Source organism: Gasterosteus aculeatus, chromosome 20 (assembly GCF_964276395.1).
Source record: "Gasterosteus aculeatus chromosome 20, fGasAcu3.hap1.1, whole genome shotgun sequence".
Classification (NCBI taxonomy): domain Eukaryota; kingdom Metazoa; phylum Chordata; class Actinopteri; order Perciformes; family Gasterosteidae; genus Gasterosteus; species Gasterosteus aculeatus.
In genome coordinates this window covers 12,253,207-12,265,779 of record NC_135707.1, presented here as the reverse complement: position 1 = coordinate 12,265,779, position 12,573 = coordinate 12,253,207, and the positions used below count along the sequence as shown (strand labels likewise).

General features: G+C 41.7%; 1 protein-coding gene across 7 annotated transcripts; it reads right to left on the bottom strand.

Moving 5' to 3' along the window:
- Positions 1–61: 61 nt before the first annotated feature.
- Positions 62–11,989, bottom strand: zfat (zinc finger and AT hook domain containing). 7 transcript variants are annotated; one of them, XM_040164330.2, is made up of 25 exons: positions 11,883–11,989; positions 11,751–11,772; positions 10,991–11,149; positions 9,687–9,839; positions 9,305–9,430; positions 9,099–9,203; positions 8,853–8,975; positions 8,696–8,763; positions 8,228–8,316; positions 7,963–8,085; positions 7,581–7,729; positions 7,038–7,129; positions 6,762–6,910; positions 5,638–6,502; positions 5,391–5,517; positions 4,294–4,526; positions 3,891–3,972; positions 3,633–3,752; positions 2,566–2,739; positions 2,352–2,440; positions 2,062–2,200; positions 1,747–1,853; positions 817–904; positions 572–669; positions 62–488 (listed from the first exon to the last, which is right to left on the bottom strand). In XM_040164330.2, the coding sequence occupies exons 1-25, from the start codon at positions 11,964–11,966 to the stop codon at positions 294–296; spliced, it is 3,759 nt and encodes a 1,252-aa protein (XP_040020264.2). In that variant the 5' UTR covers positions 11,967–11,989; the 3' UTR covers positions 62–293. The 7 variants fall into 7 exon arrangements, with proteins under 7 accessions (XP_040020264.2, XP_040020266.2, XP_040020265.2 ...); XM_040164332.2 differs by having other exon boundaries at positions 7,963–8,082; XM_040164331.2 differs by having other exon boundaries at positions 8,228–8,313.
- Between the last annotated feature and the right edge of the window lie 584 nt (positions 11,990–12,573).

Genomic DNA, 12,573 nt, shown 5'->3' with positions numbered 1-12,573 from the left:
ATTAATCTAAATTAATTGCTTTTTCTTTCAGAAAATTGAGACACTCCAGTGCACTGAACAGTTTAGGACAAGGGTTTATTCAAATATACTTTTGCAAGTACAAAACATTGCATATAATCATAAACAATTATTGCACTTCTAGTTTTTCATTATTAAGTGACTGAAAAATAAATCTTATGATGGAATTTCTTAATGATGACTTGAAAACATTCATTAAATCCTGAATGCACTGTCCATTGGTACATTTTATGTTACTACACTCTTGCATGCAGATGTTAAATTTGCAAGCTTTACTAGTTGATTTCTACAGTGTGTTCCTGGACGTAGACAATGTAGTGGTGAGTGTTGTCTCCCTGAGTGAGAACTGACAGAGCCTCCAGGCTCTCTGCGTCCTCCACAACCATCACTTGGTCACCAGTTAGATCCCCGTCTGCATTCACCACCATCAGCTGGTTTGTGCACTCGTCGTCCTCCTGCTCGCCAGCCACCTGCATTTTCAGCCACAACACAGCATTGATATTTGGTTGTAACCACTCAGAATTTCCCAAGTATGTGAGGTGATGTTGTTTACCTGTTGCACGACGGTAACAGTGCCCGGAGCCATGGCCACCATTGAAGTGACGGCGTCGAGCGTCTCTGAATTGCATTCAGTGGTCTGCTGGATATCGACTAAACATAATAGACAAATTTATTGTAATTTGTTACACAGAACTGAATACTGTATGCAAGCACTTCAATCATCTACGAAGCAAAACACGTTTGGTCTGTTGGTTCCTGTGTCTACTGTGTGTTCATCACTGGTGCTGTTGTTGTTACCGTTGTCCTGCAGGGATGCTACAGTTACTTCTGTCAGCTGCTCTTCGTCTTCCACAGCAACAAACTGGGCCTCCACCGTCTCCCCAACCTGGATATTCATAAGGATTATGGATTATCCTGAAAATAGTGATGCTTAGATGACAATACTAATACTAGGTGCTAAAATTATCCAGCTAGCTGTTTAGCAATAGTTTAAGGTTCTTAATCAAAATTATGATTATTAATTATTTATTAATTGAGCTTAATGCCATCACACTGGCGTGCATACAAAAATTATTCCTGTGGATGTACAGCAGGTTTACAATCTGCTTCATGTTGGAGGGTTTTAATAGTTTAATGTGAATTGCATTGTTGTTGAGATGTGCTATACAAATAACATTGCCTTGCCTTCGTTTAACCCACATCAAAATGAGCTAATAAGCACTAAATACAAAGTACAAATACAAAGTGCAGCTGAGGCTGATGAGTCATCGGTTATACAATAAGTTTAAACCAGAATAATAGACTGAATACATTTTCAGCCTGATGATGGTGCTAGAGGTAAAATCAGGGTGTCACTAAAGTGAGAATCTGCCCCGTAGGGAGCATGAATGCACTGGATGTACCACATTTTATGACAACACATCAACTAAATGTTGAAATCTGAATTCTCTAACCGTATAATGGAAAGAGTGAATAAGTTGATCCTATGATAGTGCTAAATGGAAAAGACCTTACACTTGATCCTCTTGGGATCCTGAATGTGTGCATAAAATGTCATATTAATCCATCCAAAAGCTATTTAGATATTACAGTTTCTTTTAGTGGCAAAGCAACCCACAGACTCACGGATCAACGCTGCCTGGCTCAGAGCAACATCTCTAGCGTGGCTAAAAATAACCCAACGCCTATTTTTACCATATGTAGTCTGATCATGTGTAAGCTCTTTACCTCCCAGGAACCTTCCACCACTTTTAGACTGTGCTTGCGCTTCAGATGGCGGTTCAGCTCCCATTTGGTTCCATAAACAAACTCACATTCAGGACACTTCATACCACCTAAACACAGAGACACACACACACAAGCTGTGTTACGTCCATTTTCTGTGCTGACACAGGACGTAAATGAACCCAAATCATTTATCTCGTATCATCAAATAGATAAATTGCCCAGAGTCTTCACCATAATGCCAACTACATTTCAAAAATCTTGATGCCGAACAAATGTCCAGGTGTGGTTAAATGCGACATAAAACAAAGATCAGACCTTGCTGTTTCAGAGCATCGGCGTTCGGCAGTCCAGGTCCGACATTCTGATATTTCTCGGTTGGGTGTTTCATGTTGTAGTGTCGTTTCAAGGGTCGAGCGATGTTACAAGAGTAGCGGCAGTGAGCACAGCGGAATGGCTAAATTGATGGACAAAAAGATAACGGCAATAAATAGAAGAATCCCTATGACCAGACTACATTTGATATACGAGTTGATCTTTTTGTCAAAAAACAATGATGTGCCATCCTGAGTGAAACTGAGGTTTCGCGGCTGTGCGTTTATTCCGACCTTGTACTCCGCGTGTTGCTCCATGTGTCTGAGCAACGAAGGTTTGAAGACCGAGGTGAAGTCACACTCTGAACATTGAAACCGCTTCCCTAAAAGAAACGTTCCCTCGTTGCGTTTACATTCATCGACGCTTTATACTTCCTTGAATTATTCCAGTCAAGCAGAATCAATCAATTGTAACATGGATAATAACAAATAAGCGTATAATATTTACCTTCATCAGAGTGGCTTAGCCTGTGGCTTTTGAGCGTGTTTTTAGATTTGAACTTTTTACCGCACAGATCACACAGGTGATGCCTCTCTGTGTTGTGTCGGTTCATGTGAGTCTTCAGGTTACTCCGACTGCGGCCTGCGTAGTCGCACAAGTGGCAGACGAAGGGCTTCACACCTACAAACACAAGTGTGCACAAAAGGTTAATTACATGAGGAAACCAAAAGCTTCCAAAAAACAAAAGCTAAAGTATATAAGAGTGTGAAGAAATACAACAGCATTAGTGTGACATGCACAGTGTTTATTGAAAGTGATTGGACCCCTCCTGATAAGTTTAGTTTAATAGCAATCACATTATCTGAAAGTCAATAACATTACGTAACATAACCAACTAAGAAATTAACTATATAAAAGTCTGTTTTTGTGCCTTCAAGGTCTAGTGTTGGGTGAGCACAACCAGCTGTGTAGCAAAATCTTAAGTGACAAGGACAGTGTCAGAAAGTGTTAAGAAAACCAAGCCAGATAAACTTGGTGAAAAATTTAATGAGCGCTTTTTCTTTTTTTGCTGAGTTGCTTTGCTCACGTAAACCTTCATCAACACCTGTTCTGGAATAATGTCTGCCAGCTTCCTCAGCTTCTGGACAGATTTAACTTCAAGGTAAACAGCTCATCAGGCTATGGAAGTGTTTAACAAGGGCCGACAACAAAAAACATCACTATGTATGTACAGGCACTGATTTTTTTGTCTCATGATTTTTGCGTTCTGCCAGCTGAGTAAAAGTAAGCCGTGATATCATAATTTCACATTTGAGTTGACCAAAAGGCCAATTTCCTTTCACAACGTCTGCAGTGTGTTTTGAGTCCATCTTCGTGGAAGCTAGCCAGGAGAAAGAGAGACAGATGGAACCTCAGATCACTTGGTAATGAGCAAAGTACCGTGCATGGCCGTGCTCGGACCCATATGTGATTCTACACTCATGTGCTGGGCGTGTGTGCGTGTGTGTGTGTGTGTGTGAGTGTGTGTGTGTGTGTGTGTGTGTTTTTGAGTTGAAAGAGGAGGAATATCACACCTTGATGGAACCAGATGTGCCGCTGAAAGTCACTGCTGTTCTTTAAGAAGTAGGAGTCGCAGTAGGGGCACTTCTCTGCACGCTGAACCATCACTCCCTTTCCCTGCAATGGTAGTGTTTCTGTCCACACACATGCATGCATGCAAACGCACAAAATGTAACTCGGTTTTTATAACAAACTCTATAAAACATTAATAAAAAAATAACAAGAATTAATCATTTAATTTTGCATATAATTGTTAATGAATTATCTATTACCAGGGTGGGATGCTTTGATGTGTTGTTTAAGTCTTCGCTGGGAAAAGCTCTTCTGGCAGACAGGACAAGTTGCAGTCTTTCCCTGTATTCAGCAAAGGGACAAATACATTAAGACAAATCTCACCAAAATAAATCAATAGTTAATTGTGGTATACCTCAAAAGGATGAATGGGTGAAAAGGGAAAGATATTTCCATCAGGGCTGCATAATGAAGGGTAGTTTTCATTAACTAAATTATTCCTATAATTATACCAATTCAAAAAGCTCGCTCGAGCGTTCCATTCTGCAAACACATTACACAGAACTGCTCATCAACTCAAATATTGATCAAACACGTAAATGAAACGTGGGACAGAAAGGTGATAATGATGTAGAGCTGTTATTCCAGGTGAAGGCTGGTTACCTGCTCCTGATGTGTCTTCAAGTGGTCCTGAAGTTTGTACTTGTCAGGTGTGGTGTATTGACAGGCGGGATGTGAGCAGGGCAGCAGCAAACCGCTGTGCTTCTGGATCAGGTGTCGCTTCAAAGAGCTCTTGGTGATGGACGAGTAGCTACACTTTGAACAGTAATGCGAGTGCTCCTTGGTGTGCGTGCGTACATGGGCGTTATAGTGGACTTTGTACCAGAACAGTTTACCTGTGCAAAAAAAAAAAGAAAAAAAAGGACGCTATTGAAGACTCAAGTCAGATATACAAAAAAAAACCAAAGGAGAAACACAAAGTAATCAGTAACAATAAATGTTAAATAAAATTGAACTGAATAAATCAGGGGTCTCAAACTCGCGGCCCGCGGGCCAATTGCGGCCCTCGGGACGATATTTTGTGGCCCCATCCTTAATATGAAAGTGTAATGTTAGTGCGGCCCGCAAGTTTTATACTGTAACCCCACTGTCAGCTGCTGTGTGGGACATGTTATGATATTCTGGTTTCCTACTGTGTGCTTGTCCAGTGAACGTGGCATGCATGTGACTGACATGGGGGGCGGGTCGTGTGTGTCGGCTGAGGTGCAGAGAGCAGGAGGGTGAAATTCAGTTTCCTGCCCTCTTTCGCGCAGGTGATCATGTGACTAACCGTTAGCATCGCTCGTTTAATAAAGTTTTCCTTTACGACTCACACTAACAACACATGAAGCATCTGACGTCACCGACGAGCGTCTCCGTCCATTACTACGCAGCTTCGATTCACGTAACTTCACGTTTGGCTATAAAGGAATTCCACGGTCACATGACCTTAGGTCTCCCCCGCTGAGTTAAAGGAGGACTAGTGTTGTAGTCTCATTCGGACCGATCCCCCAGGGTGGGGTTCAATGACTGCTTTTGAAAGTGAGTGTTAAGTTGTGTTATTGTCGACCATGCCGTTCGGACGCTAGTCTGGCCCGCGTTCGGTTGAAGTGGGCTGCATCTGGCCCGCAGCTGATTTGAGTTTGAGACCCCTGGAATAAATAAAATAACAGGACAAAACTAAATTAGCCATTCGAAGGGGGTTGCATCATCTTCCTCACCACAGTATTGACACTCCAGCTCTCCGTAAACCTTCCTGAGTCGTTGGAAAGACTCCATATTGAGCTGAGTCTTCTGAAGTGATGAGATCACCTTCTGGAATGCACTCTGATGGAAAACATCCGTCACCTACCGGCGGGGGAAAAAAAAAAAAGAAAAAGTCAGACCTCCAAAAGTATATTGAGATAATAACTGGCAAATACTTAAATTATGCAAATAACCGCTATGCAGTCCGAGCTAATTACTTACGCTTTCTGAAAGTGGAGTTTGACCATTTTCCCCTGAAGGGGTTTGTGTGTTCTCATCAGATGGGTTTGTGTTTTCTTGATTGCCATTCTCTAACAGAGGTGTGTGTGTATCGTCTCTAGTTGGAGGGGTGCCCGCGTCTGCCCTGCTGTCCTGTGACTTTTCCTCAGCTGTTCCTCCATCTTTTTGGTCAGAGGGCGTTGTGCTTCCTGTAGAAACAGCTTGATGGACACCATCTTGGGAACCCTGCTGTTCACTTCCATTTTCTATTTCTCCTTCTCTCCCCGGGGCCTTTTCTGCTCTTTCACCCGCAGATTCAGATCCTTCTACTTCCTCCTCTTGCCCCAGGCCTTCGCTTGCTGCCACTTTCAGCCGCTTTGCTTTCCCATCCCGGCACCCGTCCGCCCTGACGCCATTTTGTCTGCCCTCCTCCGTCACCCTCTCATCTTCACCCTCCTGCTCGGTCCTTGGCCATCCTTCCTTTGTCCCTTTCTCTGTGTCTTCCCTCTCGTCTTCCCCCCACATCCCTCCTCCAGGCTGCACCAGGTAGTAGCTGTTGTTGATGCAGTCTGCAAAGGCCTGCTTCTGGTCGAGCGCCTGGTGGGACTCTTTCAAATGACTACTCAGTCTCTGGGAGCTGACAAACTTCCCGTCACACACGCAGCACGTGTAGAGGAAGAGGTGCTTCCTGACGTGAGCGGCGAGGGTGGCCATCTTTGTTGAAGCATGATCGCAGATGAGGCAGGCAAAGGGAGGCCGGGGGCCGTGGACCAGCAGGTGACGCTCCCTCTCCAGCAGGTTCTTAAAGCGCCGGTTACAGGTGGGACAGTGGTAGAGGAGCTGCCTGAGGCCCTGACGAGTCTTCAGCCTGAACAAAAAAATAGAAGATGTTTATTAAGTGCGTCTGATAGTAGATTACATTACATTACATTACATGTCATTTAGCTGACGCTTTTATCCAAAGCGACGTACAATAAGTGCATTCAACCATAGGGTACAAACTCAGGAGAACAAGAAACAAGAAAGTGCAATTTCCTCAAATAAGCCAATTTACAATTTGCTATAGATGAGTGACGTTACAAGTACAAGATAGGAAAGTAACCTTATGTAGAATGTTTAGATCAAACCTTAGTTGTTGGTAGCTCTGGTGGATAGAAGGATCTTTCATGTTATGTCGCTTCTCAATGTGTTTCAGCAAGTTCTTTACGTCGGAGTATTTCTTCTCACAGAAGCTGCAGTGCTGCTTCACCTTCAGATGGACTCGCTCTATGTGCACCTGCATGAAACACAGATTTACTGCTGCATTCTGAAGAATTGATCCATTCTATCTGGATATAGCAACAAGAATCACGACATGTCTTAATTACTGCATGTTATTACAAATTATAGAGCATTAAAAGCACCTTGAGGTGTCCCGGGCTGAGGCAGTTGAAAGGACAGTGCTGACAGCTGAACTTCTCTCCCGTGTGCTTCCTCAGGTGAACACTCAGGTTGGCTTTGAAGGGAAATGCAGAAGGTAAGTAGCCTACTTTGAGGTACTTTGTAGCATCATTTTGTTAGTTGCAGATTGCAGTAGTTACCCAGCTCTGCTATATGTTTTACGAATACTTATCCCTCCAATAAATTGGTGTTTGCCACTAATGTTGTAAATAAAAGAAGCCCTGGTCTCTACTGGATTCTAGGGGTAATATTTTCATTTCCATTTTTCCAACAAATATTTGCATAACCTTCTCCTTCCACTCAGGGATGTGTTTGCTAGAGTACTTTCAGACCACAAGTCAACCAATATGTATGTCATTAAAATATTTAGAAATATGCTGTAATCACATGCAATTGTACTAAAGTGTAACCATAGCTCTTGATTTTCTTTAACTCATAATATTCAAGCTGAAATTTAAGTTGGATAGTTTCATTTTGGACAGTTTCTCCGGTGAGCTTAGATTTACCTTTAATGGCCGATGCGTAGTCACAGTGTGGACACTGAAAAGGTTTCTCCTGGGTGTGTGTCCTGAGGTGGGCCATCAGTGAGTGTCGGAATTTAAAGATCTTGTTACAGAACTCACAGGAAAAGATCTTCAACTGGCTCTGAATTGAACTGGGAGACAGAGAGTTAACAGATAACAGAAGTTAACAGACCAAATCATTTATAAAACTTCTAAAGAACTGGGGCGAGAAAGTCAATAGATCCAAGTGATCAATTTTTAGATCAGAACCTGATTTGTTTACACTAGTGTAGAGAGCATTCAGCTACACTTAACCAACAAAGCTATAAAAATTATAAAAGCCAAACAATGTTAATACATTTAATACAAGATATTTCTACGGTACTTTGTAGCATCTTGCTTGATAGAATATTCCTGGAATCCTCTGCTGGCTGCTGCTGCTGCTGCTGCTGCTGTTGTTGTTGTTGTTGTTGTTGTTGTTGTTGTTGAGGACAAAGGGATCACACTGCTGACAGGAGATAAAGGTTTAAATAAAAAAACGTTATTTAACTAGGAAAGGCCGGGTCAAGAAAGGCAGCAACAGAGCACTCATGACCATTGATTATGTATTACTCTGAAGGCATTGGCATTGAGATTTTCCATCATGTTACCTTGGCTCCTGATCGGTTTCAGGGTTTCCCTCGCAGATACTGGCCTCCCTTGCAGGGTCTTGTGACTGACTCTGCAAAACTGCAGACTGCTGACCAAAGAAATTTGTGATGTAATATTGACATTAATAGATCAATTAAAATCAAACAGATATTATATCATCATCTAAAAACACACAGAATGCAACATTGTATGACGGAATCAACCCATTCGGAACACATCTGAAACGTAATGTTTATTTTATAGGTGTTGGTCAGACACATGGCATTATCTCTTTGGTGGAAACCGCTCACAAAAAGGCCAGTGCACCGTTCTTAGTAACCAGGAAAACACAAAAAAAGATGAAAAAAGGTGAGAGAGAGACACAAATCTCAGACCTGGGATGATTAAAACCAGACTGACTGTCACTATAAAAGGTAGGTGAGCAATACATTTCATTATTTGGGTGAATATTTCTGTGTATTCCTTACCTGAGGTTTAATGGTCGAAGACTCCGTCTCCACTGAACTTTCATCTACTTGAACCATTTTAGAAACACCTGTGGAATTAAAAGGTAACACATATTTCTTATAAAAACTCAAAGCTAGATTAAGCATAAAAAGTAGCATAAAGGTCCATAAGGCAAACCTGGAAGGGTTTCATCTTCTGTGAGAACAACACTGAAGACCGACATTTTGTTTACCGCCGTTGAGCGTCCTTCTTTGGAGGTGCGGCTTCGACCGGTTCTCGGGGGTCTGAAGCCGCCCACACCTACGAGCAGAGAAGAACAAAAGGTCAGACAGCTGGGATCGATTAGCTTTTAACACTTAATAGTGATTTTAAAGCGACAATAAAGTGTCCCTCCTGATTATAATTCAAGAAACTCAATTGAACCTTTTTTTCTCACGAGTCCTGGTTTTACGGGGCTCTGCAGTGGATCTGCTCCCTCAGGGTCCAGACTCCCAGAACCATCGATTCCTGCTCCACCACAGGGGCTTCCTGTAAATAATGATTCTATCTATTAACCGGAATCTCCTGCATTGGCAAGTAAAACCAAATGTTTGGGACATTTTATTTACTGAATTTGCTTCAGTACTCACTATTCTCCTCTTCGTCTTCCTCATCCTCTTCTCTCAAGCATATGTGTTTGCGTATCTGTCGTCTATTGCTGAAGGAGCGATGGCAGTCTCGACATTCAAGCCCCAGTATCCTGTCATGGCTTTTGCCTAGCAGAGGGGGAAAAAAGTAAAGAGTCATAATAGTTAAAGTGGGAAACACAGTTTGTATTACAGACTAACAAAATCACAAACAAAAGGAAATTCAATTTAAAAGAAAAAACTATAAAAAGTTAGATTATCAACCAAGTCATTTATCCACTTGAATACCCCAACTCTAAAATAGGAACTAAGCAAGCAGCTTCTCTTGTGGAGAGTGTACATCTAAAAAAAGGAAATGTGGGAAACATACAAATTGCAAAATTACCTGTTGCTGAGCTACTTTGTTCATCTCCCTTCTCCTTTTCTTCGTCTCTCTGAACATCAGACTGGGTAGAGTCAGCCTTGCTCTCTGTCAAATCGGTGCGCGATTTCTTTTTCGAGCCTTTTGGTCGTCCTCGTTTTCGCTTCACTGGTCTGTCTGTGAGCCGACAGGACAGGACAACAGATAAGAAGATAACACTGGGAGCTTTTAATTTGAAAACCCTCACTTAAGAGACCAAAAGAAACAACGAGATTATCCTACTTCCACTTAGCATTAGCCTAATACAGTTTACCTCGTGTGTCATGTATCTCATCGCAGTGATATATTGCTCTGTAGGTAGGTGGTTATTTTTACTCCACTTAAACATACACACATAGTTGCAATCAGAAACATTCAACCAACCCAAAGATTTTAAGGATTTATCAATTAAACGTTTGAGAAAGAGCCAGATCATGCTGTGATGCATATGCAAACCCCACCCATGAGGGTATTGGAGGTGATCTGAAATGATTGGAAAGACAAAGGATTTTCCTCAAAAGCTGACAGAGGAGACTATTTCATCACATCCAAAAAATGTGATATTCCAAGAGACACCATTGGGAGAATTATAGTAAAAACATGTGGAACAGCTGCAAACATGCCTGTGACCAGCATATGGACGCATGGATATGGACCAGCGGTATGTCAGGCGTGCAAAAGGTCAGGCATCTGACCAGAGAAATCCCCAACGGTCAATGGACGTGGGTCATTGATGATGTGGGGTAGCTCTCTTGATTGCGTACCTGGCATCATGGATTCTCAGAAATCCATTTTAAAGAGAAACATGGCACCTTATGTTGCCAAAACAATGCTAGGTGATCATTTGGCTTTGCAGCAAGAAACTTGTCGGTGCTAAACCGAAACATTCGTTAGTTTTAAAGGACGCAACAAGGTAGTTAAGCTTGGAGTTGAATACTACAGTGTTAACGACAAATTTAAGTCAACTTATATTGTCAAAATAACCATGTTAATCATAATATTTTTGTTTAACAGAGGTTTTGTCATTTATTCTCATCAACATGACTTAACGTCTTTTTTAGGGGAGCGGATTGAATATTTCTGATTGCAACTGACCTAAGATTGACTAACAGTCAACAATATTACTGGAGCACTGAATTTAAATACATTGTACAGCACTGCTCATCGCACCCCCAAATTAGTAAATGCATTGATATTAACTACAAAATAAAATGAGTGTGCTGTTTTTTCCATTTTTATTGGGTTTTTTTTTATATATACATATATCATACATAACGTGCGAGCGTTACCTGCAGGCGCCTCCGCGGGGTCTCCTGCGAGAGGCCGCAGGGCGACGATGATGTCATCAGGAGGCTGCTGCTCGCTGTGCAGTGCGGAGCAATGGGAGAGCAGCTGGGCGCGACTGGGAGAGAAGAGGTGGCACAGCCGACACATAAACACGGCACCGGCTAGGAGACACGGAGAAGAAAGGTGGCAGGGAGAAGCACGCAGAGTAATTATGAGAGAGCTAATTGGAGTGACTAGACCTGCATGCTTTGAGGCGACACATCAAATCGTTGTTGAGCTATTGTAACCCATTTCCTTATGTGATATTGTTCAAATAAAATACATTGTTAAAAGCTCCTGTTTGCCAGTTGTCAAAGATCTTTTTCGTCAAAAGAACCAATTGAAATATGGGCTGGCGTTGGTAACGAGCCCTATGTTAATGTGTTTCTTTTTAAAGTGGCGATGATCTCTCGTTAGTAGCTTACATTATAAAAAAATGCCACGAGTGTCCACATAACGGTCAGATGACACGTTGTGAGTTATCGTTAGCTGCCGACCACGACAACAACCCTCCTCCCCCCTTTATAGACCACTTTACTTTACACAGAAAACCTGTAAATAATCGCCACCGTGGGAATATAATGTAAACCCCCTCTGAAAACCCGCAAACGTTTAACGTTAATAGTTCAAGTTAAAATACCAGTTTATTTTGATTTGGCACCGACTGACATGAAGACCCAACAAACATATTCGAGTTAAAACTAACGTACGACCAATCCTTACCCGCTTTTTGATCCTCCATTCTCTAGCGTCAAAACAACAAAGAAAAACGAATTAACCAATTGACCAGAGACATCATAGAGCCAAACAAATTATTTGATTTCAGAATTTAGAGCTTAATGTTATATTACGCACATTGAAATTTCTGTCGAATCTGCCACAGGAGTCCTTCCAACCAGCGGAAGTGGACAGGACTCCGTGGTACTGCAGCGCCACCATGTGGCAGGAGGACTGTACGGCGCTAGATGAACTGCAAGTGATATTGGTCCAAACATTTTGGCCAAGGTTATCATTCACTAACAGAAAGAAAGTTAAGCTACTAGATTTTCATCAAAATACAGACAAATAACATATGACACACTTAAATCGCAGTTTACAGACAGTAGCTAGTATTACGATTTTTATTTTATTCTTTACAAAACCTGGATAGTGTAAAAATACAAAAAAAACCTCTAGGTGGTTACCGAAGTTGGGAGGATTAGCCTTGGCTTTAAGGCCTTAAAGTCTTCCTTCCTACAAGGCAGTTGAATCACTGGGAAACATATAGGTAGATCAGCACAGTGGACAGGTAATGATTGTACACTCAAAGAAACACACAAGTAAAAAGAGACTTTAATGAGTTACAGTTGAGGGAATTTTATACTAGGAATGCATTGCATTGTTTTTCTTGTGTTTTGTTGCAAAATCTAACAATAATGTCTTTCTGCCACAAACAGCAAGGAAATGAAACAATTTAGTTTTAAGAGGAATGTATTTGTTTCTTCCTGAATAGTCATAATTGATGCCTTTTTTGTTGACAATTTCTAGCAGAATGAAACTTGATAAG

Bases quoted from the DNA above. Each gene is read 5' to 3' on its own strand.
- zfat (XM_040164330.2), bottom strand. From the start codon at position 11,966: ATGGTGGCGCTGCAGTACCACGGAGTCCTGTCCACTTCCGCTGGTTGG. The intron at 2,740-3,632 runs GTGTGATATTCC...TTGTGTTTGTAG, and splicing joins GCACATCTGGTTCCATCAAG to GTGTGAAGCCCTTCGTCTGC. The intron at 905-1,746 runs GTAAAGAGCTTA...ATGAATATCCAG, and splicing joins TGGTGGAAGGTTCCTGGGAG to GTTGGGGAGACGGTGGAGGC.